Source organism: Chaetodon trifascialis, chromosome 18, assembly GCF_039877785.1.
Source record: "Chaetodon trifascialis isolate fChaTrf1 chromosome 18, fChaTrf1.hap1, whole genome shotgun sequence".
NCBI lineage: Eukaryota > Metazoa > Chordata > Actinopteri > Chaetodontiformes > Chaetodontidae > Chaetodon > Chaetodon trifascialis.
In genome coordinates this window covers 10,175,185-10,201,341 of record NC_092073.1, presented here as the reverse complement: position 1 = coordinate 10,201,341, position 26,157 = coordinate 10,175,185, and the positions used below count along the sequence as shown (strand labels likewise).

At 44.1% G+C, this 26,157-nt stretch overlaps 1 protein-coding gene across 5 annotated transcripts in view; it reads left to right on the top strand.

Moving 5' to 3' along the window:
* The window catches only part of mpp7a (MAGUK p55 scaffold protein 7a), a 125,159-nt gene that overhangs the window by 16,744 nt on the left and 82,258 nt on the right, over positions 1 to 26,157 (top strand). For all 5 annotated transcript variants that reach the window (XM_070986157.1, XM_070986156.1, XM_070986155.1 and 2 more), the window contains exon 2: positions 13,849 to 14,017. In XM_070986157.1, the coding sequence (XP_070842258.1) occupies positions 13,981 to 14,017 (37 nt within the window). In that variant the 5' untranslated portion in view covers positions 13,849 to 13,980. The remainder of the gene's footprint in view (positions 1 to 13,848; positions 14,018 to 26,157) is intronic.

The following is a 26,157-nucleotide window of genomic DNA, read 5'->3' as shown; positions in this document are numbered from 1 at the left end:
AATTGAGACTAAATTTTTGTTATATTTCAATAAATATACTTGTGACATTTTTGTTTGGTGGTGTGCCTTGTGATTTTTCTAATGTAAAATATGTGCCGTGGCTCAGAAAGGTTGGGAAACACTGTCTTGTCAAAAGACACATTTACTGTTCTTGCTGATCGGCGATGCTCTCAGCCTCTCTTGTCGGCTGATCCTCGAGCTGTCTCTCCTCATACGCTGCCAGTATAACCTGATAATGATGTTGTTTGACACACATGCACATATACTCTGCAAACACTCTTGTGTTTCCCCGTGGACTGTTGCGCCAGTATAGTTTCCCCTGATAATGTAATGCTCATAGAACAATAATGCATGCAGCAGAGATTAGCCTGCAAAGCGTGACTGGTTATCAATGCATGCAAACTTAATAGTCCCCGTGCCAACAGTGATCGTATGAAAGCTCATGTAAATGTCCAAAAGGATTTGCATCGTTGTCGCCTTTACTGTGCCAACCACGAGCTTCTCTGTATTTCACAGAACTCCTGTTGTCTGACGTGTTACATAATTGCATGTATCACAGGCCTTTTAAGAAATGAAATGGGCTGACTGCTGGAGTGCGTGCTCGATGTTATTGTGGTGTGTTAACACGTCTGATGTACTCACAGGTTTATGCTGGAGGTTTATAACACCTTGTGAACATTTTTGCTACCCTCGAAGAAACATTTATTGACACGGTACCATAAGGCTTTGCTTGACTTCGTCACTTCACTGAATCTCAAAATTTGCTCTCCGTTCCTGCCACCATTCATCTTGTCTTGACATCTCGAGAAGATGTCAGCTTCTTCCAGCTTTTCTCAATTTATGATGGAATATCTGCTGTGTGATTTTGCTTACTATGCACTGTGTAGGTTGCATGCACATGCACTTGAGCTTCCCATGTGTCATTAGGCTCAGTGTGGGGCTCAGCTGTTGGTTGCTGCAGCCCATCTGTCTTTCTGTCTTGTGTGTCCTGGTCAGGGTCAAGTCTGGGTCACCTCAAGGTCTTGCTTCATTACTCTCTTGGGGATCGTATGTCCACACAGAGTAGGTAAGGGACAAGTGAAGAATAGGGGCCAGAGTGGTGAAATCTTCATGTGCTGGGTGTGAAGGAGAAAAGAAAGGTGTGTTTGTTGATTGGAGATGAAAGGACTGCTGTCACAGGTTAAGTTTGGAGTCTCATTGTTGACATCCCATTGGTCAGCTTTCATAGGTTTTTGTTACTGTAGCCAGGAAACCAAGGGTTTGATCATCTTCATGTGTGACAAATGGAGAATGAGGAGAACAATATATGGGCAGATGGAGACTGTGAGGACAACTGAAGGGAGTGTGACCCCCTTTAAAGCTGCTAAGAAGTAAAAAAAAAAAAAAAAAAGCACTTGTCCCCCAATTTCAGTTAAAAACAAAAGTGTAGCATCCAGTTGGGCTCAAATGTTATTCTCCTCTTAGACATCACTGTGACTTTTTTTCTCTCATGTTAACAGTGTTTGACTTCCTCAGTTCATGCTATGAAAACTTTTATTGCATGCATACATCTCCTGAGTTTTGTCTAAACTGCCTCTGTGACTGTGGCCTTAAGGCCCAGTCCAGTCCAGTCCCGTCCACATGTCATCACAAAATAGGTGGTGAACATGTCGATGTTACAGTCACATTTGCTCCCTGAGCTTCTTGGTATTTTTATCTGTACTGTGGCGTTCACTACCCCATGCCATTTGTTCTTGGCATTGTACATTATTTCATTCAATAAAAGGTTATTGGAATTTGTCCACATGTGCTATGAGCGTATTGGTAATCTTGACTTGCATTCTACGTCTGATTAAATGGCAGCAGTAACATTAACATGAGTTCACCGTTTGGACAGTATAGCTGCTCCAAACAGTTGTAGCATTACCTCAGAGCACAGGCAGCGCTGGGCCTGTTTGCACTTTGTGGAATCTCCCTGGGCCAACACTGGCATTCAACAAAACTCTCTCTCTCTTTTTTTATTTTTTTTTAACAACGTCTCCCTTCTTCACAAGCACAGGCATCATTCAAACTTGCCCCTTTCATAACCGCGTCTTACGAGGCCTTGACTGTCTCTGGGCTCTGTGTGGGAGGGTGAAGCAGTGTGATTGAGGACGAGGCAGCGTTGAGGATGCTCAGTGGTTTGGAATTTTCCTGCCAGAGTGAGTAACAGTGTGGATGGGAAAGCCGTCACCCCGGCTGATTTACACCTGTGTTTGTGTCCTGGGCAGGGGGGAGGAGGCAGAGGGCAGGACTGTGCCCTGTGTGTGGTGGCTTATAGGAAGAAGTGGCTCCAGGGGTGGCATGGTGGTCCCATAGAGAGACTGAGAAAGATAATGGCAGGATTTGAGTGCTGGATGAGAAGTGTGGTATAAAAATGGCTGTTATTGTGTGGCTGTGTGGCAGTTCATCCTGTTTTTGAGCAGGCTGTGAATAGTTTTTCCTAGTTTGTTTGTGAGGAAAGCCAGTTTCCACTAGAAAACCACAAATGTGGCTACATGATTACATCCTTTCCTCTTCCCTCTGATGCATTTGACTTATTTGTCATAAATGGCTTTTCTTATATGCACAAATAAATACTGAGTGGAGTAAAGCAATGCTCTGATTAAACTGCTTGATTCCAAACGCTTCCTTTTGTTAATCAAGTCTGTAGAATCCAGTATCTGTCCTAATTTGAATGGACATAATCGCACGGCAGGGTGTCTATTTATCGCTCTGGAGTCCATTCTCTGACATAAATGATGCCACACCGCCAGCTGGGTGGCATCTAGTAATTGTTTGTTTTCTATCATAAGCAGCTTAGCACCAGGATTATCAGCCACTACAAGTGATGTTTTTGTGTCACAGCAGGAGAAATGGCTTGCATCTTATTTTCCAAGCCACAACATGAAGGTTAGGTCATTACTCCACCTCGGTCCGATGTCTCGCTCTTCTCTCGGAGCTGACAGGAGCACCTGTGCTGCTGTGGGAACCTGGGCGTGGCTCGCTTATTGTCAAGGTCAAAAATGGTGCGACCACAAAAGGACAAAAGAAAGCCTCAGTGCTGTTCGAACACCTGCATGGGGCAGGTGAGCCACAGACTGAAGGACTCGTTTTCCAGCCTGAATAGTTCAGGATAGGTTTTCCACCACAGGACAGTAAGAATGTCAAGCAGCTTTAGGAAGCCACCTCTCTGGGGATTAACAAAAATAAAAGACCTATTTTTAGACAGCTCTCACAGTTAGAAGGTAGTTTTATGATCTGGGAGCTGAAGCTGCCTACCTGCTCATAGGGCTGATGAGTAACGCACTGTGGCTTTTTCTGGGACTGAGTTGTGAGTAGATGAGGGGCTGTGTTATTGCACATGTCTCAAACTATCATTTAAATGTTTATCGTTCCATCTCCTGAGTGTTGTAGCATGTATATTCGGGTCTTCATCAATGTAACCAACCCAACGTCTGACTTTGACCCTCTTCCTCTACTCTGTGACTGTCCTGAGGTACTAACTGTGCCATCTGAGCCCCCATTGACTCCCCGTTTCCCTGTTTAGCCCAGGTCAGAGGCCTGCTATTAACTCAGGAACAGAGCTGTAAATTGAAATTCTAACAGCCACAGCGTGTGCATACTGCATTTTTGAAATCCAATACTTGAGTTTCCTCTTTGGTCCAGATTGAAATGTCCCAACAATTATTGGATGGATTGCCATGATTTGATGATGATTGCCAGAGGATGAATCCTAATAACTTTTATCACCATGAGGTTGACTTTTCTCTCCACAACCATTTGATGGATTACCATGAAATTTGGAAGCGTCCCCCTCAGGATGAATTGTAATGACTTTGGGAATCGTTCCTCTTTTCATCAGACCAAAAATGTAACGTCAAATTCTTTGGTTTATGACTAAATACCTGCAAAACTGATGATATTCCCATTAGCATCAGCTACTTTTTGTTTAGTGGTACTATGCAGTGGTACCACTATTATTAAATGACCACCAGCACATCTTTGGGCATTTCTGTGCTGTGATTTCTTCTTAGTTATCAGCCAACATGCATCTATTTCTGCAGCACGCTAACATCAGCTGATGTGATACCCAATTCCACTCAGCACTGCTGCCTCTGCTCAGATGCCAGCCTGACGTGACCAGTTCCGTGCTTCAAATCCACAATTTTAACACAAATGCTTGTTGATAGTATGAGGGATTATTTTTAGCGGCAGTGACGAGTGAATGCTAAATTGAGTTATTTTTGTCCCAAAGTGGGCCAAAGCGTTAGTGTGGTCAGATACGCAGCTTACAGATGGACTGATGGGAGTTAGTGACTTCATCTCTTTTTTTCCCTCTTTCTTTTTTAATCTGTCTTTTCCCACCTGATGTTCTCCTCCATTCTCTCTCTGCTTTTGTTTCTTCTGATCTTATCATCTTCTTTCTCTCCCCTCTCACTTCATCCATTGACCGGCTTTATCTATTATGCATCTGTTAATGGGCTCATTTCGACTTCCCGCTGCAGCTCCGCTAACTTGTCCTGTAAACACAGACAGCAGGTGTGTGTGTGTGTGTGTGTGTGTGTGTGTGTGTGTGTGTGTGTGTGTGTGTGTGTGTGTGTGTGTGTGTGTGTGTGTGTGTGTGTGTGTGTGTGTGTGTGTGTGTGTGTGTGTGTGTGTGTGTGTGTGTGTGTGTGTGTGTGTATAAATGTGCAGAAGCACGTAGACCTGACTTTACCCTGTTGGCCTTTGTTGCATCACTGCTTTCTTATCCGTTTTATCCCATCTGTCCATCTGTCCGTCTGTCAAATAGGCTGTCTCTCTCTGTTTCTATGTGTTTGTGCCTGCCCCTGCCTGAGCACTCCAGGTAGAGTAATTCACTCCAGTAATAACTGGTGAGGATGTAGGTTACCCACCAACAGTGGCATTTCGAAGGACTCCAGATTAGTGGGGCTTATGGCCACCTGCTGTTCACTCTCTGTCTCTCTGTGCCTCTCATTGCAGGTGCATTGCTATTTGCAGCTCAAATCACTCATCAGAAAATCTGTCATCATCTAATTAATGCCGCTGGAAGGTGGCGTTACAAAGGCCGATGGAAGTAATGGTACTAAGACAAAATTACGAATGCATAATGGAAAGAAATAATCATTAGCTGCAGACCTACATTGTATTCTGTATGTATGTTTATATGGAGGATTAATGCATTGGCCTCTCTATCCCTATAAATAAATACAATTTCATTCAGGCATGTTGGCTCCTGTAGGGCTTAAGTAAAGCAATAAAGCACTCACATCAATGATATTTTTTGATTAAGCAAAGTGGGTTGTGCTCCTCTGCTTCCTGCACCACCAACCCCATTCCATCCATCCCCTGCCTTTCCATCCTTCTGGTGAGTGTATAGGATAATTAATTTTGCCATTTCGTGTCTAGGATTAATTGAATTGGTCATTAACAGGTCTGCACTGTGTGTGCATGTGTGCGTGTGTGTGCGTGCACTGGTCAGTGAGAGAAAGTGGAATGTATGTGCAGCGACTGATAGTGACTGTGGTCTCCTCTCACTGTTAATGGGTCAGAGAGAGACAAAGAGCTGTTGTGTCTGCATGGGAACCAGAGAGCAGAGATGGGAGGAGGACAAAGAGATGGAAGAGGTGTTAAGACAAGGAAGTAGTTGAGAGTACAATGTCGCTCTGGATGAATGATTATTTGTTTCCATCATGCAGTCATTATTTTTAAGGCCAAGGTAACACCATCAAATTATGGGATTTAAAATTTTTTTGTAGCATTACTGAATTTTGCATAACAGTAGACATTTTGACTTGTCATAAGGAAAAGCACAGGCCTTAGCTCGACCTCTTTGACATGACTGTGTGTGTCTGTCTGTGTGTGTGACACCACAACATAGCAGCGTACTTTTTTTAGGTGCTGTAAGAAAATGCTTATAATTGTAGGGAAAACCCTGATTTTCATGCATTTCATCCACATTTTGCTGTTGTCTCAGTGTTCTGCATTTTACTGCAGATTCCATGATTCCGTCCCCATTTTGCTGAATCATGGAAATGGAATTCAAATATCATTAATTTCATTATTTACAGCCGTTCCCCTGTTAGTTTCCACAAAGTTGTAACTAGGCTTCATGGAATCCACACTAACACAACAACAAAAAAGACCAGAAACATGAGCCAAATATAACGATCTCATCGCAGCTAGCAATTAGCTGAACAGCAGGAAGTATTGTTAAATCACCTCTTCAACGGTGGAATCGTGGAATTGGAAACTGTGGAAGCAGTGTGTGATATGATAGAAATGTGCTCAGCATTGTTTTATTTCTCTGTTACAGAACAGGCTGCAGTGTGTTCGCAGCAGCCTGCTGACAGCCTGCGTGGCCCCTCCTTGGGTTTAGTAGTAATGGGGCCATGGCAGGCAGTGGATGAGATTACCGGTGCCCATCTTTATAGGCACCCTGAGGCACATCTGAGGTCATGATGAGGGCAGAGACAAACACACAGATAGTTGTGCACACAAATACACACAAAAGCAGCCATGCAGACTTACACCGTCTGCTACTCTCCATAATAGTTTTTTCACCTCAATGTGGAGACTGGAGATATTTAGTGAGCTGATTGCTCCATCTAGTGGTCGTTTCTAGTCACTACATTTTTACAGGAGGAAGTACAGTGAGCAACATGTTTGAGTGCTTGATGAACATTTCTAGAACGGCGTTGTCATAGGTGTAGGGGAACTTAGCCAAGCTCCCCAGCAAAATGATGGAATATTATGTGATAATAAATAATAGAGAAATATATTGTACAACATGTATGATCGTCATGTTTCGTACATCAGAAATGGTTTCAAGACCCAGTGTAGTAAAAGTCATGTCTGGTCAGATAGAACAAACACTTCTGATCCTTTAACAGTTTTTATTTCATGTTTAGAACAACATAAGCAACTAGGAGGGAAAAGTAATTTCCTGGGATCCTGTAGGATCCTAGGAAAGTCATGGAAGTTATTTCCCAGGGTCGCATGAGTCAACACTCTTTTTGTTTACTATTGAGTTATAGTGTGAGGGGAAAAAGGGTGGAGTATTGTGAGCCTTTCGGCAGGAAAAGAAACTTGAGTTTCAGGTCTGTTCAGGTGAGCTGATGGACCAGGTGGGTGTGTGTGTCTTCCTGCATGGGAGGATTTAGTTTGCGTTCTCTGTGATGGTACAGTGGGAGTGCCCTCTCGCTGCGTTTGAAGCTGTGTTTCTGAGGCAGGAAGAGGGTGTCCTGGTAAGTCCCCACACAGCTTTTGTGCCTTTCTCCTCGTTGTTTTCACGATCTGCATCTGTATATCTCATTCATTCGTTAGATCAGGTCTCATCGGTCTTACTAACCCTTCACTATGCTTTACAGATGAATTTCTTCACGAGCGATGCTTAGATCTTTCTAACAGGAACAGTGTAAGCACAAAGTGACTTTGATCCTCAATTTCTTATTGTTTGCTGCTTTAAATTTTGGTGGTTTTCTACATTTCTGGTTAAACACTAATGCAGTTAATATAATAAACTTAACTTGCACACATGCAAAGTAAATAATGCCAGAATAACCCTGTTGTTATTTTGGGTTTGTGAAAACCACGCAGCTAACCTGGAAGTATGAGAATAAGAGGATAGCATAGTTGAAATGCCTTTAAGATGGTTTGATGCGTCCACCAGACATTCATTGTAGTATTCTCAAATAAGTATCTACTACACCAGAGGCTCAGAGTGTCGCCTTTCATTCAGATTCCCCTGAGTCCTATTCCTTCATATCAGAGAGCCCTGAGTTCCTGAAACATCTTTCCATTTCTCCTGTAAATTAGATGGATTTCTTGTAAATGCAGTTTTGTAAAAGTAAGCTACAATAAAACACTCCAGCAACTTGTATGTTTAGGCGGCTGAAGGGGGAGAATGACTTCATGCCTCTGAGAAGACAACACACATGTACATACACATAAGCAGATGTATTTTATGTGGAAAGACTGGACGCTTATGAGCAACATGTGGCAGAGTGATTCTGATCCTGAGCTGTCAGAAAATCCCACCTGAGACAAGGAGAACTCACTTTCCCCATTTCTCTGTCAGCCTCTCACGCTGGATGAAGCCATTCTTGTTGATGTGTACTTCTCTTTGTCATGGTTTAATGGCGTTCGCTGATATCCCACATTTGCTCCCTTAATCTGTTTCCATATGCTTTTTAGTCATATGCATATACTTCTTCCTATTGCTCATCGTTGTTACTGCCCCTCCACAGCAGTCAGTCATTCCAGGAACAGCAGCCGTGCCAGGTACCGCTGAGTCCTAATTTAAGCAGCCCCAATCCCTCGTAAAGCTAACGGCTATTAACGAGAAGTCGTATGGCGCACGCCTGAAAACACAACCCTGTCTCGCCAGCGTCATGCGCCTCATGCTTAATCGGAATTGACGCGGTGACATTTTGGCAGCGCTGCGCTGAGGCAGGAGAAAGACATTATTCAAAAATGTGTTTTTCCACAGAAGAAACAGAAAAGGCAAAGGACTGCCTATGCGGCGCTGGCATTGGGAGCTTTTTCGATTTTCTTTTCTTTTTTCTGGAAACAGTATTATAATTTCAAAATGTCATGTGGATGAACATTCCCCTCGACCACGCTTTAATACACTGCAATTATGCACAGTCCATTGAAATGCAGTTCCACCGTGTGCCTGTGTGTAAATGAATGTTCGCCTTTACCACAGTTGGATACACTGCAATTATACTCTTATGATTGTGTCATGTATGGTTGTGTGCATGTGGCTGTAACTCTATCTACTTCTGTCTGTCTGACTTTGCACTTTGCGGTTCCTACAAGCCAATATGATGTAGAGTGGCTGAAATACAAATTGATTTTACATCCAATCTGTCTTCACAGTTACCCCATACCAATACCCCAAAGCTGAAGCTCACCAATGGGGTGTGAAGTAAAAGAACATGGTTTTCCAGGAAAGGAACAATTATATGTTTTCTTTTAAATCCACGTGGTAGTCCCATCACTCGTCCTCTGTCTTTCTAAACAGCAACACAGCACAAATATATGGAAGGCTCTGTCTTTGCGAACTGGAAGGTTGCATACTTTCCACTATGGCTGTTGACCTTTTTGTGGCCACACAATAGCATAGAAAAACAAAATAATGTATCTTCAACAAGCAGCAGTTTTTTTTTGTTGTTGGTTTTTTTTTAACATACATTGCATTCAAAACCTTTGCTAGTCTGCAGCCTTGGATGCTGCCATGATGCAGGATTGAGACGTAGTAGGCAGTGAGTGGATTTACAAGATAGCTGGAGGTTGGCGCTTGCGGGATACTTCATTTTTTTCACTAAGCCTGTTTTTGGTGTTCTATTTTTCCAGCTGCAGCTTGTGGGTTGTCCGTGGTACTGGATTTGATTAAGTACCAAAATATGCCATCGAAAATGTAGACAGATTTGAATGTCTTGTCAGATTTGTGTGCATCTTCTCCTTGTTTCTCCTTGTCCTTGTTTAGAAGAAAAAGTTTGGAACTGTTTGGAACTAATATTATTTAGACAAAGTTCTTTTATGGCTGCTTGTGTTTTGATACAGTTTTACACCTGGAAACTTTTAAATGTAAAACAAAAACAAAAACAAAAAAACAAGGTAGGTCTCAGCATCACTACTAGAACTCAGGTAGCATATTGCATCAGCTGTAAGTGTGACTTAGTGTGAGGGTTAAGGGTTAAGTAGCTTCTCGCATCAGGTCAAGGTTAGAAAGATTTGTGAAGACAAAAGCAGCAGCACATTGGACAATAAAACCCGATCTCCTTCATTTATAAAAAAAAACGAAGATAAGTGCTGAACCAAAGCTTCACAAAGCTGCAACACACAGTACAGAACTGGAAACCTGAGCAGGTGTCACACGGGCTGCCAGATAGATCTTCTATCATCCCACCGAGGACCAGCGTAGATAAACTCATCAGACTGGAGCGGATCAGGAGATGTTGAAGCTGGTGTAAAGCTTTGGAGCGAACTGGTCCTTTGAGCTGTAACCAGAGCAGGTGTGACAGGGGTGGCTTTGGAAGGGCGTCCATCATGTGAGGGAGAGGATCAATGTCAGTCATGGTGGCCCAGTAAAAACCCCAGCCAGTAGCTGGCCTTCCTGTCAGTCCATTTGGGACAGTCCAGGACAAGAAAAAACCCCAACACCCCAATAGCACCTCAGGGAGGTTTCAGTGGTGCTGAATGGCAGAGGTGACCTCTGGCATGTCCTGTGGTAATACTCTCTGTCCAGGTCCACCATGAATGCAGAACCAGTCCACCCAGTGAACCCTGTGAACGCCTCAGAGCATGACATGTTTTTCTCCTACTTTCTTTTCCTGATGAGGATCATGTTATCTTTTGGCCAGTGGCTTTGAATGGGAGGTTTCCATCATCCAGTCTACCTTTAGAAGCAAAAGATTCAGCTGTAAAGCTCTAAACTCAAAGCATACATTCAGATCGTTGATAGGCTCAGTTGCAGTGTTTTTCACTGTCATTCATTCACCTCCTGACTCTATTATTCCTCTCACTAACTTCATCAACATCCTGCTGAGAGTCAGATGGCTCCACCCATGCCCCCTCCCCTTCCCCCCCTCGACTGGACGGACAGGCATGTTTTTGAAAAGAGAAGAAGAATAACAGTATTCTATATCTGTGTTTCCATTCTTCCACCCATACATCCATCACCCTGAACTGTTTTCTTTTAAAACACCGATTTGACCTCAGGTTTTACACTCAGAACAAGACTAAGCAGACACAGACAGTGTCTCCTGACATCCATACATGCAGGTTTTTGTTAGGGAGAGGTGCTTCAGGTTGCGTCTCAGCTGGGTTTTCATGGAGAATTCCCCCTGCAATAGTCAAAATGCCCACTAGATGGTGGCAGAACCATTTGAAGATGTCAGACTTCACAGGGGTAGACGGAGGAACACCTCTTTGCAATTAAGCGTATCCCATCTCTTGTCCACATGGCAAAATGTCCCTTTACTCCCCCCATGACCATCTGATATTGTGTGATCTGAACAGACACGGTCAGAGCATTCTGACAGTGGGGAATGTTTCTTTAAGTCTGTCTGTTATGATCCTTTTGGGCCTTTTAAAAAGTCCCAGGTGTTCCCAGCACTGCGACATGCTTCCTGGCACTCAAAAGCTCCTCAAATGGAAAGATGGATCCTTCCTCAGATTGGGGAATATGTGGTCATTCCCCTTCGGATGCAGCAAAAGGCAAACGACTGGTATTACAGCGCGGCATACCTGAAGAGTATTCATGTCCTTTGTCTGTCCTTAAGTCTGCCATTCCAATCACAAAGTCTTATGACAAAACCGTGCTGCAGCACTGTGAAACACTGAACTGATTTAGCATGGGTCAGTTCTCTTGGCATGAGCTCAGTGGCTGTTAGGTTCAGTCCCCTGTTCATACCGGCCTGCTGGAGAGATTTTGTGGTCACTGCTCGAGGCGCCGCTGTCCTTCTCTGCTGGTCCCTTTGACCTATTTTATTGAAGAATGCAAAGGGTTGAACACTGCTGAACTCCCATTTCACCAGGTTTTTCGTTTGCACTTTATGCTCTTGCAAAGCTGATGCAAACGACTCACAAATCTGGCCTACAAATTGGTGCTGGCGTGACATAGTAGCAGGGTTTAGAATTCGTCTCCCAGATCTCCTCTCGTTGGAAAATCTATCCTTTCTTAAGTGCTGTTTGATGAATGCACCATATTTTGTACATCTCAATCCAGAAGAAAAATATTCTTCTTCTGATATGCTCTCCATGGCTTGATTACCTGCTCACTCAGGCATCTTCTAGACTGTATTTTCTAGATGCCTTTTCCACAAGGCTCCACCTGGGGTCTGCTGGGCCCTGAGGTGAGTTCACATCACAGTATGTCAGACAGGCGTGGTAGCATTTTGCTACGTGGGCTGTCATTTTGGCAGGTTTGAGCCTCGACCTCTGCCTGTGTTTGTACACGCATGCAGGGCAAAACGCCAGGAAATAGTCACTCCTGTGCAGCTGTCACTGCGGGGGCCGAGTGAGAGATTCTTTACAGAAAACACATTTGTAATGAATTTCCGGTCCACTTTTCGGCCTGCTAACGTGGACGTGAAATCACAGCATTTCAAACTTCATGTATGTACGGCCGACACTGCCAACCATTGACGGGGGTCCCAATGAGCTGGAATGGCGCAGGTGTCTTGGCTGTCCCTGTCTCCTGCCAAGTGGTTCTGAGTTAACCGCAGCACACTGCGACTCAGTGTCCACCCAGACCTAGCTTTTACAAGACTTATTAACATGGGAGGCACATAATGTAGGTTATCTCAGTGCTGGCGTTTATTTTGTGCATTTTCTTCCAGTTCAGTAGCTACCAACAGGACCCCAAGGCTCTACCGTTTAGGTTACTGAATTTGACTGGGCCACAGCACATGGGAGTTGACATATAATGGATCATTAAGTTACATCTTGTAAAGAGCCGAAGGCTCAAACCTAATTGTTTTCCATTCTCCCTTTTTCAAACAAAGAATTTCTGCTGGTGGTAAGACTTTACTGGACAAGCAGACCTGTTGAGGGTTCTTGCAGACTTTTGGGAACCTGTTAAAGGTTCAAGAGCCCAAGAAGGGTGGATGGGCTGGGACTGAGGGCATCCATTGAGACCCTCAACAACTCAAAAGCAGATTTAGAACTGTCCATCCGGCAGTGACAGCACATACTAGGGCTGCAGACAAGACCTCAGAGGATGAAACAAACACAAAGGACACATTCATAGCTGAAGCTGTGACAAGGTCCCATATACGTTTCAAGTCACATTACAGCAGACATGATTCAGCTTTTGGGTCTTTTCTAACTTGATTTAAGTGTCTTGGAGCGAGTATAAGTCCAGTCTTATGAAGTAAACTGCAAGTTGAGATGCAAGTCTTTCATGAAATTGACCATTTTGCTTTCAGAGCTGTTTAATGTTGTTTTTTACATAGCTAAGGCAGAGTCCTTTTAATGGCTATCAAGTTGAATTTTAAATGTCAAAGCCAGGTGGCCGTAGAAGGTCTGCCTGATTATCTTTCCTTGTTCTGGGAATTTACCAATATTAAGACTTGATTGAAAGTAAAGTTGGGTCTATAGGGAGTCAAGTCAAAGGCAAGTAACATCTCAGTCCAATGAGGTTTAAAGTCTAAGTCTTACATCCTCATTTTTCTGATTTTAGTCTGGCTCCAAGTCTTGAGTCTGCAGCTCTGCTCTGTACTTACGCCTATCAGGCTGTTTTGTCCAAATGAACACATATTAGCTGTTTTCCCCTGGTTGTGTTTACTATACGCTACTGTGTGTGTCTGCACATGCTCATTCAGAGCCACAGACTTTTTATTTGTGGTCTACATCACCTGTCTTCCTGTTTCGACTTTATCTGGATTTCCAGTTGAGTGCCATTATTTACGATGCTTTTCCACGCCTGATTTTTCGCAGGCCTGTAGCATTTGTATACTTACTTGCTCTTCGTGGATAAAGTTTCCCTTGATTCTGCTGGATGCTGAATAAAGTGTGGGATAGCTCTGTGTGTCTGTGTGTGTGTGCATGTGTGGCTCTGAGTGAGTGTGTATATAGGCTATGGACACCAGGTGAGGTGGTGTTGGCTCATGTACAAAGTCAGTGATTCATTCACTGTCAATCAGCTCACCTACACACAAATGCATATATCTGATATATTTCCTGGTATGGTAGGTATTCATATCCATGACTATGGGTAGCTACGAGATCCCAGAACACACACTCAAACACACACACAGACAAAACACAGTAGCTGACTGACACACACATGCATACGGCCATTTGACAAGCAGGCTCTAAAATCTTGTTCTCTTGCAGGGGTCCATGGCATAAAGCCTGTCCTCAGATTCAGCTGGTCCCTGGGGGGAGCCTCCGAGGAGCTCACTACTCTGACGCCTCACTGCCATTTTCCACAGCCTGAGGGGAACCAGGAAGCAGCCGGCAGGAGTCATGCCTGCCCTGGCCACCGGAGCCGGCCATGAGCCAGGTACAGACCCTTCGGCCAGGAACACAATCTGAAACACGAAACCAATAAAAAATGCTTATAAAATGTGGGTCTTCCAGCAAAAAGTACAAAAGCATGTTGTTACTTTGATTTTACATCCACCATCAGCACACAAACAGAAGGAAATTAATGCAAGCACAGAGTGTGATCCCTCCCCTAAAAGTAATATATCTTTATTTAACTGTCAGCACAGTCTGGTTGTGTGCCCACCACTTAAAGTGGCACTGAAATTGAATTTCAGATTACTCTTAACTTGTCTAAGACGGCTTTTTCTCGCCTGGAGTGGACCCTCTGAAACTGTGGTTGGAAAATACACCATAAGTCCATTTTCACTCCGTTTTGTGCCCAGCCAAATAAAAAACACACCACTGCAAATACATGCATGCCGTGCAAATTCAAATTCACACTCAGAGCATAATGTAAAATATGTGTACAGCACTACATCTCTCTCGTCATCTCAGATCTGTGTGTTTGTGTGTGTGTGTGGGAGAGCCTGTGTGACTGCGTGATGTCAGTGTGAGGAACACGTCAAGCTTGTCAACGCAGAGACAGCTGCCAGAAATCACCACCTCTTCCCTCAGGAACACTATCCTCTCAATGTGGCTTAATGGCCGGCTACATCATTACACACACAAATGCACACACGCGCATAAGAGCAAGATAGCAAAAGGACAAAAGGAGGACGGACATTAAGTCCCACTCTGATGGATAAAGAGTGTGTGCCTTTCTGGGTCCAGACTTTTAACAGAGTTACCGTAGCCCCCGTCGTCCTGGAAATTTGTGCAGACAAAGTAGAAAGCCAGACCGTCAATTACGATTAGAGTCATTTTGGGCAATTACCGGCAAGGGCTCAGGTTTCCAAATAAAACACGTAAAGACTCCTCCGGCCCATCTCCGCTGCTTCCCCCTTGATGGTCCTGTGAAGTTGTGTGTGCAGGTGAAACATGATGAACATTATGGATGAACTTTAGGTCACTGATCTCCAGACCTGGTGAAGTCACAAATGCTTGTGGCTGGCCTGGCATTGGGGCGACCCGGCATCGTACCAAAGTTTACACAGAATACTGGTAGTGTTACTCATGGTATCATAATAATTCTGTTGATTTAAGGGATAAAGCTCCCTTAAGATGATGGAAAATCTGTCATATTTATGGTGCACTGCTTGAGACAAACCTTTCGGCTCCAGCTGTTCTTGGTCAGATCATTTGGCGCTTGAGACTACAGCTTTAAACAGTGTATTAAAGACCGCAACATGCTGAAAATATATGAAGGAATGATAGCTGACTTAAAAATAAAATTCTATATTGAATAACCTCTCCTCCTATACTACTACTCACTTATTAAATGACTCTAATTATACTTATTATTACGAAGATGTACAGCTATTTAATGCTATTTGAATACCATTACTGTTGCATTACTGCAATATATTGTATTTTGTTTATTGTAATTTATGCTGTAATGCTGACTGCATTACAGTTAAATGATAGAGCTTATTTGACTGTACTAGCTCTGTGTAATCATTATTTTTATTTGTATTAACAGTAGTAGTAGAAGTAGTGGTAGTAGTAGTAGACAGTAGCAGCAGTAAGAAGTGATGGAGACACATTTGATTACACAAAGTCATTGAGCCTTGATCGTTGACCATCTTGCGCAGTTAACTTTAAAAAGAAATTTTTTGCATTGAGGATTAGCTGTAAAGGAAAAGAAAAACACTATTCAGCACAAACAATACATAACTAAAGAACAGCACACAATGAGGGAGGAGGATTCAACACCATGTTAACTTGATAACATGTAGAAGGGATGAGGAGTTTTTCTAACCAGTAAGGGGAACCAGGTTCCAAAATCATTCCCAGGATCAGACTTAAAATAAGAAACAAAAAAAAGAAAAGAAAAAAAAAAAGAAAAGAAAAAGAAAACTGAAAAAACACGAGAAAATGTGGCTGAAGTGAGGGTGTCGAAATGTTGGTCATGTCTGATTTAAATGCAAATTTGTGATGTCTAAAGGCGATGACTGACTTCATCCCATATCCCTCCAGGACCATAATTTCTAACACTTATCTATTTTATTTGCTATTCTTTACATACCAAGACTGTTTAAAAGTTCAAGTAGTCAGTTTTCTGCTGGGAAAAACCCAGGCTTATGAATCTTCCACTTCAGCCCTGCACCCCATTTAGTAAACAACAAAGTGAGAGACTTATGACCCTGATTCCAAAAAGTTGGGGCCGCTGGGTAAAATGTAAATAAAAACAGAATGCAGCCATTTGCAAACAGCAGTTTTACGAAATGTAGCCCATGTAGTAATATCCTTTTAAAATCGTGTTCACAAAGTCGTGAACCTCGCTCCAGCTTTCTTTGTGAACAACTGAGCCTTTCCAAGATGCCCCTTTCTTACCCAATCACCTGTCACCAATGAACCTGTTTACCTGTGGAATGATCCAAACAGGTGTTTTTGGAGCATTCCACAACTTTCCCAGCCTTTAGTTGCGCCTGTTCAGAATAAGCATATGTTTACAGAAATCCATCCATCCATCCATTATCTATACCGCCTATCCCTTTCGGGGTTGCGGGGGGCTGGAGCCAATCCCAGCTACAATGGGCGAGAGGCGGGGTACACCCTGAACCGGTCGCCAGCCGATTGCAGGGCCACATGCAAAGACAGACAAACATTCACGCTCACACTCACACCTACGGACAATTTTAGAGTCATCAATTAACCTACTGCTGTGAGGCACGCGCACTACCTGCTGCGCCACCGTGCAGCCCGTTTACAGAAATCAATGAAGTTAAATATATTGTCTTTGTACTGTTTTCAGTTGAGTATATGTCAAGTTTTCACTTTGTTTATGTTTCACACAGCATCCCAACTTGTTTGGGATCTGGCTTGTATGTTCATAATTACTCATGTTGACTTAATGACTTCAGTTCAGAGGGACTTGGCTGCTGGGCAGTGCCACGTCATTAAGATCACAGCACCCTCTTACCCACGAAAAATAGTAACCTCTTAAAAGATGTTATCATCTTTGTAAATAAAAAAATCTCATACACGGAGCGTAGCATAAAATGTGTTACACTCTATGTGACTCAGTAGTGATTCAGCCAATGATGACTATGTTCCTCATGTGTAGTATAGGTCGTAAAATGTCTGGCACACTTTGTTGTAATATTTTTATTTACAGCAGAGGATTTGAGCTTGAAGTGGCTGACATGTCGTTTCAGTTTAGAGGACGTGCACATCAGCTACAGCAGCGTAGTTCTGGATATTTGGCATGTAGGTAGCGTCGCCACAGCAGCCGAGCATAAATCCACAGAGACAAACCATACCTCCTCCACATGCGGTGGCTGGCAATAATTGCAGGGACATTACAGTATCTTGCCAGTACCATAGCTTCTTTTCTTTAGCAGTCCTGCCATCTGCAGACACCTCAACACCAGCCTCACCACACACACACACACACACACACACACACACACACACACACACACACACACACACACACACACACACACACACAAGATGGAGTGTGCTTGGGCTTTTAACATTATGGGAGAAAATATTATCATTAAAATAACTATTCTTTATTAGCGTCTCTCTTATTTCATCACCAGATTTGGGCAGGAGACTGTGTAAGTGTAGATCTTATTAAAATGCTCATTATTGGAGTGTTTGGAGAGCAAACACATGGGCAGACAAACGGAGGGCACGTGTAAGATCATACCATCTCTCTCTTTCTCCAGCGCTATCTCAGGCCCAAGTCAACAACAGACCTCTGTGTGAATTAGATTCTAATAAATAAAACCAGAAAGTGAGAAAATGAACTTGAAAAACAATAAAAAGCTGGAGACATGGCTTTAAAATACGACCGCGGGGAGTGCTGGAGAGGCTGTCCTGGTGATTGGGTTACTGTGGACTCATTTCACTGTGTGACTTTTAGGTTTTTCATAAATGCTTTAGAAGCAGATTAATGACAGGGCTTTAGTTGATGATGCTGGCCCTGCTCTTGGTGTCTGAAACATTTTGTCTGAGTGTATCCAGTCCCTTCTCTCCATCCATCAACATCAGGAAAACCCAGCCTGAGCTTATAACCCTGTTATTTGACATTTGGTTGGCTGCTATTCTTGAGATCTAATACACAAACACACATTCATTCACATTCAAACACGGCGGCTAATAAGAGCCAGAAAATTAGCTTTTGATTGTGCAAACACTTGACAGGGCTGATAATGGGGAGCCTGCTCCACAGAGATGTTCATGTGATCAGTCAAAACTCTGCTCAGATTAACCTAAGCACTCTGTGACCCCCCGCCCCCATCCCCCCCGACAAAGCTATGCAGCTGCTCTTTTTTTCTCTCCTCCAGATAGCTGCTGTTTAGTCATTTCTCCTCCTGTTCAGCTATGATGGAGTTTTGTTGTGGGCTCAGTCGGGGACAGATAACTGTTACGCCTCCTCTCAGTTTGGCTCAGTTCATCTCAGTTTATTTGAGCTCCCACTCAGGGATCTGCAGACAGACAAACCCGGCCCACTCCTCTGTCTGCTACACACCATTTATCTCCCTGCCTGCTGAACTCCGTTAGATGCGAGGTTAAGTTTTGAGGGCTTTTTTGTGGTTGTTTTTTAAACACTGTGTGGGTGATTGTGTTTTGCTGCCTTTATATTGTAGTATCAGAAATCTCTACCAAGCCCTACAGCATCACAGCATGTTCAATCAAACACAAGGACAACCTTCCGCCTCTGTGTTAAAGAACCTCAAAATGCTAACACAATTAGATTTTGCTTCACTTTTGTGATTTGTCTTTATAAGAGCACTGTTGGAGGGAGCCTGAGATAGAATGTTTTTGACAACTTTGGCAAAATGAATCATTGTTTTCCTCCTTAAATCAAGACCATACAGTACCACACACTAAACACTTCTCTCTATGTAGTGATGTGTTGGACTTGCCTCATCACTTGATGAGGGTTGTACAGTAATGGCAGCTCACTGTCTGCAGATGGTGGAGCTTTCTCAGTACTCCTAATGTCTCCACTCTCCCATCAGAGACCCTCAGACTTACAACATCTGGTTTATGCCATTCAGAGGTCACTGAGCCTCCTGGAGTGAGAGTGGGTGTTTGCTCCTCGTAGCCCCATTTCCTCCCTGCTTCTGCAGTTATGTGATTGCAGTTTTCTGGTAGCGTGGTTCATGTGTGGGGGAGAGGTAGAATGGGGTGATATTGGAGATTTAGAGCGGGAGACATCGGAGTGAACAGCAAGACCTAAATCTCGCTTGCATAGTAGTGGACAACACCTGGGGCCTCTGCTGCCTCACATGGGTGGCACACGAGCAGTTGAGTCCTCAGATTTGTCGTCGTTGTAGATTAAGGCAGCGGCTTCTTAAAAATCTTTGCAGCAGCATCCATATTTGAAGCATTGCAGTCCAACACAAGCTCATTGTGTTTGATGATATTGAACTTCAGGTAGTTTAAACTGTGATATCTGTATCGGTGCCAGCCTCAAAAATGCATAATCTGTCAGACTATAATTTCTAGTTGTGACTGGGTAATTTTCTACGAAAGCTGACATCCATATTAATCAACTGAACTCTCAAGGACCTGTATAAAATCTAAGTTATTAATTGAAATTGATTGATATGATGTAGGGCTGCACGGTGGCGCAGCAGGTAGTGCATGTGCCTCACAGCAAGAAGGTTGCCGGTTCGATCCCCAGGTCAGACGGGGCCTTTCTGTGTGAAGTTTGCATGTTCTTCCCGTGCATGCGTGGGTTCTCTCCGGGTGCTCCGGCTTCCTCCCACAGACCAAAAACATGCTCATTAGGTTAATTGGTGACTCTAAATTGTCCGTAGGTGTGAGTGCGAGTGTGAATGTTTGTCTGTCTTTGTATGTGGCCCTGCAATCGGCTGGCGACCGGTTCAGGGTGTACCCCGCCTCTCGCCCATTGTAGCTGGGATAGGCTCCAGTCCCCCGCAACCCCAAAAGGGATAGGCGGTATAGATAATGGATGGATGGATGATATGATGTAAGTTGGTTTTAACTGCCCTGCCCAATACTGCTGCCGAGTCAACTGCTTGCTAACAAGCCCCCCGTGTGACATTCTCATCACTACATGGTGCCATTTAAACCACACGCCTGAGACCAGCCCGAATCCTTGCACACGCACTCTCGAACAGGCACTTCTAAGGACACCGATGCCCTTTTATTAACCCTATTAAAGTTAACTGTGTTATTCCAAGCCGTACCTGCGTGTTCTATCAAGGTTTACGGCCCCCTCACACCATTTAAAGATAAGGGTGGTTCAGCCATGCACAGCTGCAGAGGAGGTGGGCGACACTCGCATGAAAGACTACACATGGAAATCTTTCGATGGGACAACGCTTTTACCAGATACACTAATAACTTACTGGCTCCATGTGTGCATGTTTGTGCAGGAGCGATAGATGAGTGATTCCAGCCATCTTATTCTCTCCAATCTCGAACACCCCCTGTTGGAGAAGGCGATGGCTCTATAATGATACGGAGTAATGAGATGCAGATATTCCTATGGTGAAGCACTTTGTGACTTCACTGCATTATTACTTCCACATACACATGCTCTTGTGTAGGACAGATGCATACATAGAAACACAAATCTCAGAATAATATGAACGATATGATAAGAATACAGCAGTATTTTTGTCAAGGTTAACAGTAAATTTTTCCATCCTGATGTCAAGAATCCAGAGCATCTGGCCTTGGCCAGATTCAACTCATGGACGTTGGGGAGGGTTGGGGGAGGACTTTGCCTGTGTCGTGGGGGCGGTGTTCCTCTGGGAGCTTCCAGCCATTTGTCGTGGTCCCTGGCCAGTTGCCAGGTCTGTGCCGCAGTGATACAGTACCGAAACACAAGGATTTGTTGCCACTGGAAGAGCTCCCTGTTTCCAGTTACATCAGAACTAAAATTTCCACATCACTTTAACAAAAAAATAAAAGGGCAGTCAAAGGAAGCAGATGTAAAAGAAAGAAATCAAGTGGCTGCGACTGAGAGTGAGAAATGATGGCTTTTATTTATCTGAATACGAAGAATTCTTTCACTTTTTGTTGAGGTGGGATGACATCCTTCACTGTTTCCTTCCAAAGCACACAGGGTACTAAATCGGTCATTGGCGGGCAGGACATGCTCACTTGAATTAGAAAGAACCTGAAAACAGCTTTACAGACCATGTGCTCTGTTTGACAACCAGGCCATGGGATGTTGAGTAATAGCCTGCAACTTTGAGACTGAGACAGCAAAAGATTTAGAGTCTACATTCAAAGCACAAATTTTCATAAGTGCTGCTATTAATGTGTGATCAGAATGAAGCCTTTCAGGTGGTATTGGCACGAGTGCCTCTGATATGCCTGCAAGACTTGTAAGAAATAAGTAGCTGGCCATGGCTTCGGACAGAACATGCAGGCCTGTGCCAGGAAGTCTGCTGCTCTTCCATTGCCACAGTAAGTCGAGGTGGCAGGTCATTTGGATCTGGCCAAGTTGTTGTGGCCTCTGTGTTTTGTCTACCACGTTAAAGCAAATCTAAGCTTAGTCGGCTCGGACTTGGCCAAGCAGCAGCCTTTCATCTTCATCTGAGTCCTGGATGTCCACTGCCAAACGCAGCCTTCCCACGGACTTCAGGACCTTCCATCCCAGGATCCAAAAAACACCAGACTGGCTCTCTGCTGTATTCTCCACCCTCCACATCTCATGTATATCTCTTCCATGATAGCATCTCTGTCGTCATCTTTTCGTCTGCCCAGATACTCCTAACCTTTCGTCTTTTCTTAATGTTTAATTCTCTCCCTCTCTTTTTCCTTGCATTATATATGATATAAGTTTGGGAAGCGGAGCTGGAGAGAAGTTGAACTACTCTGGCTAAGAGACCAAGGTTCCTATAAGTTACTGCACTTTCGCCCTGTTGCAGGTGCTTCCACTCAAGCCTCACTTGTCTGCAGTGTGATTGTTAAAGCTGTTGTAGCCGAAAACACGACTGGCTCTTCAGGTTGCTGACAGATCCTGCAGACTATATGCATTCAATTATGTTGATTAGACTTGTACTTTTGTCCTTAGCTCTGTTTTCAATGTGCTGACAGGGCTTTGAAGTGTACAGTAAAGGTGTGACGAAGCAAGGAGCAGAGGACATGTGAGGCACGTACTACGTGGTATGTTGAAAATGTGATGAAATAAAGTAAATCCTTTTTGAAAAGCTTGGCCGAACGTGGCTATGACATGCAACTTTGATAAGGTCCTACAACCTGGATTCTTCTTGCTCCACCTGAAATGAGGCATGATTTCAGTAGAGGCCACGGATTCTTTGTAGGCCCTGAAATGACATGCATCCAGAGTTCAGCCTGCGGTAGTGAAACAGTCGATATATGATCGGAGTGACGGTTGATTGCACCTGGACCGGCCCACTGTACTTGCTGAAGTCATTTTTCCATGCCGTGGAGCCCTAACTAACATCTTGCAAAAGCCACTTCTTTTTTTTTCTTCCAAACGATGGAGCTATTCAGAGACTGTGACACTGAAATATCATTGAAGATGATATTGGAGGGCTCAGTCCCGTGACCTTTTTTAATGTGGAGAAGTGGTTTGGTCTTTGGAACTGGTAATGGGAGGCTTGTGGGCTTGAATGGAGCGCAGACTCCTGCTGTTACGTTCATGATCGAGCCTTATATTTCGCCTCTCTCCACGGTCTACCACTGTTATATATCCCGAGTAGAACGCTGCTGGACTCATTGTAAGTTATGTTTTAAGATTGAAGCGTCTGCTCAGCTAATACATCTTGTAATACTATATAATTTTATGTCTGGTAGGTGATGCCGCACCAGTCAAATGGTCACTTAATCTTGCCAACCAATGCACTCTATGATGTTCCATGCTCCTGCTTGCTAGTTGAATAGAAAGGAAGGTTTAAAAGGGGGTCAGGCACTGGTCCTCTGGACTGAACAGAAGCTGCCTCGGGCAGTGGGCTGATGACATATTCTCTCCTGTCCTGTGTTGGCTGTGAACAAGGGGCCCTAAACACTTCTCCTGTTGTTTGGCACCTGACTCAGTTTAAATGTGTCTTCCCACCCACTGTCTGTCTAGAATTTCTCCCTTTGGACAAAAACTTGTTTACACTAGTGCAGGAATCATCATCGCAGTAATTGTTATTTCTTGCTGTTCTCCCCGGTCTTTTCATGGCGCTCTGTCTCATCTTTGTCCTTAGTGTCATTAGTCTTCTTCTTCTGTCTGGACACATGCTTTAATCAGATGTTATTTATGTCAGTCTGTATCTCAGATGTTGTGTTTCTTCACTTTATCTTGCTCCAGTTCATTTTTCTCTTTGCTCTCTGTGTCTTTCTTCCTTCCCTGTGCTTTAGGCAGCCTTTCCTCCGCTCTCAGATGGAGAATAAGGAGGTAAATCAAGCCTGGAGTGGATTAGGCTACGGAGTCTGCAGCTGCTTCTTTTGTTGCCACCTCTGTCTGCCACCATTTTTCTCTACAGATGGGCCTCTAGCATGTTCGTAAGGCAGTGTTTGAATTAGTGACCTGCTAAGAAAGCTCCCACATGTTGTCACAATTCATCCCCCACCCCCCAGCAGTCTGGTGAGCCTGTTCCTGAAAGATATATGAGGGAGGTCAATAACTCATTCAGCACCTGGGAGAAAGTGCAGGAGACAGGAAATTGAGTCGAAACCCAACATTCATTTCCTGTATTCGAACAAGTTCATTTTCACCAGACAGACAGTTCGTCTTTCTGTATGTAGTTCAGTTACAAGATCCCGTCGTGTCCGTGCTGTACAGTCCACCGCAAGTTATCAACAGACTGATGACTTGTCTCACAGCAGCCCATGTGGCCCAGTGTGGCATGCATGTAAACACCGCCCAAATTACAATGTTATGGTGAGGGTCACATTTTACAGCCATGCAAATTCTGTGTTGTCAGATGAGTCCCTGTAATTTCCTCATCTCGCGCTGCTCTAGAAAAACCCCTAAGGTCTTTGACCTATGTGACTTGTAATTTGATGAGTATCATGTTTAATGCATTGCATTGTCTGGGATTTTTTTGTGTGTTTTACATAAAAGGGATCTGTGAAAAACACTGTTATTTTCTTTAACCGCTGTGGAGGTGTGGGCGTGAGAGGGGAAGCGCTGCTTGGCAGTTAAAGTGGTCACTTCCTCCGTACGGGAAGCTTTGGAGGCCCTGGCCTCTCCGCTTTCTCTGAAGACTGTTTCGGCAGTCCTGCGCAACATTATGCTGGTCTTCAGGACCTTTGGGCTGGTCCAAAACTAGCCACAACAGAACCTAGTGGTCTACTACAACACACTGCCAGGTCCACTACACACAGCCGCCACACGAGAGGGTCCAGAATAGTCTGGCCAAAACAAATCAAATGAAGCCAGACTAGCCCTGCAAGAAATGTCCAGTCAGTCCACCCTTTCGTGGTGAAGGTTTGGCACAATCATCTTTCCTTTATTCAACTTCTCCCCTCTCTCATTTTGTCTCTCACTGTCTGTGCTGGACAGAGTTTCTGATGTTACTGATCTATACATGTGTCCATGCATCTGGCGTTGGGTTTATTTCTCTCTCCACTTTTTATAGTGTCCACACACAGTGATTTTACCACCGCTGTGGTTGTTTCTTGGCTCATTTCCTCTCTCTCTCTTTCTGCCTCCATTTCTGCTCCACTCTTGTCCACCCATACATTCTCATATTTAATTTCAGCTTTGGAGAGGCCTTGTTTAGCTCTTGGCTCCTGTACATTTCTTTCTGTTGTTGTTTGAAACTGGGTTTTCTCTGGTTCAGAGGGTTCAGCCTGACATAGTGACCCCCCGAAAGCGAGCGCAGCGGCAGCATGCATTTTATCTTTTTTCCCCATTATGGTATTATTTCTGATCAGCTAATGGAGCTGATGTGTTTACCATAATGTGTCATTGGCACACAGTACACAACGTGGAGGGGGAGGAATTGTTGTCAGAAGGAATAAAGAATTGAATCATTAAGAGTGTAGACAGGAGGGGAGACTTTGCACCTGGGGAGAATAATGCTTTGGGACTCACTCTCTCCTTCCCTCCCTCGTTCCCTTCATCTCCTCTTACCTCCTACCAGTATATCAGCACTGCCAATAGTAATGACATTCCCATATCTCTCCCTTCCCCCCTCCCCCACTCTCAACGCCCTTCCTACACCCCTCACCTCATCCCATGTCTCTTTAAATCTTTTTTTTTAATATATTATGTGAGATGTTCTGTTGGGAGTTCCAACTTGTAAAAGATTGAGTGGGCCAGCTGCCCTCAGGCAGGTTTGTGTTAGCTAGAAGGTTTCTGGTGATGAGGACCACAGAACCCGGCATTGGATGATCACATACCAAGGACAGTCGCAAGCTTGAGTCAAAGCAGGGGGGGTCGCTGCAATGACTGGTGCACATGTGTTGTGTGTAAAACCTCTTGTTCAGCGGCTTTTCCTCTGCTTTGCTGTACGTCTTTCTTTACCGCAGAACTTTTGTAGCAGTGAGGTATGAGGCGCTAACACTACACAGAATCCGGGTTGTGAGCTGAAGAGCAGCGCAGGATATCATCTTGATGTATCCTGTGCGTCTGCTCAATGATCTCGGAGACTCAAACCCCAAATCGCCTGCAAATGGAAAGCAGAGGGTTGAGAGTGGCAAATGACACTCCATCTATCTGACTGCCCAGCAGCAGCAGCAAGTTAGTCAGCCGTGGCTCTCGCTCCAAGTGGTCGGAGCTGCCAGCACACACTTGCTCTAACCCAGTCAGAGAGCCCGCCAGTTCAGCCAGTCAGTCATTCATCCAGCCAACGACGTCAACCATTGTTTTCAATCAATCATACTCAGCTACGAATTACACCAGTTGCGTCTGTGGTGCTTTTTTTTTTACTTTCGCCGTCCTCTCTTTCGCTCCGTCCTCTGATGAAAGACACTCTCAGAGAGGTAGCCAAGCCACTCCAGTTTGTTTTGACGTTTCAATGGCTCCGTTGTGAATGTGTTTAGAGTTTCCTCACATGATCACATGTTACTTCAAAGGGTTTCAAGCACTGTGTGGTTGTGTTGGAGTTTGAATCTGGGGGGGCTTTTCTGGTGCATTTGTAAAGGGAGCTTTGAGGCTCG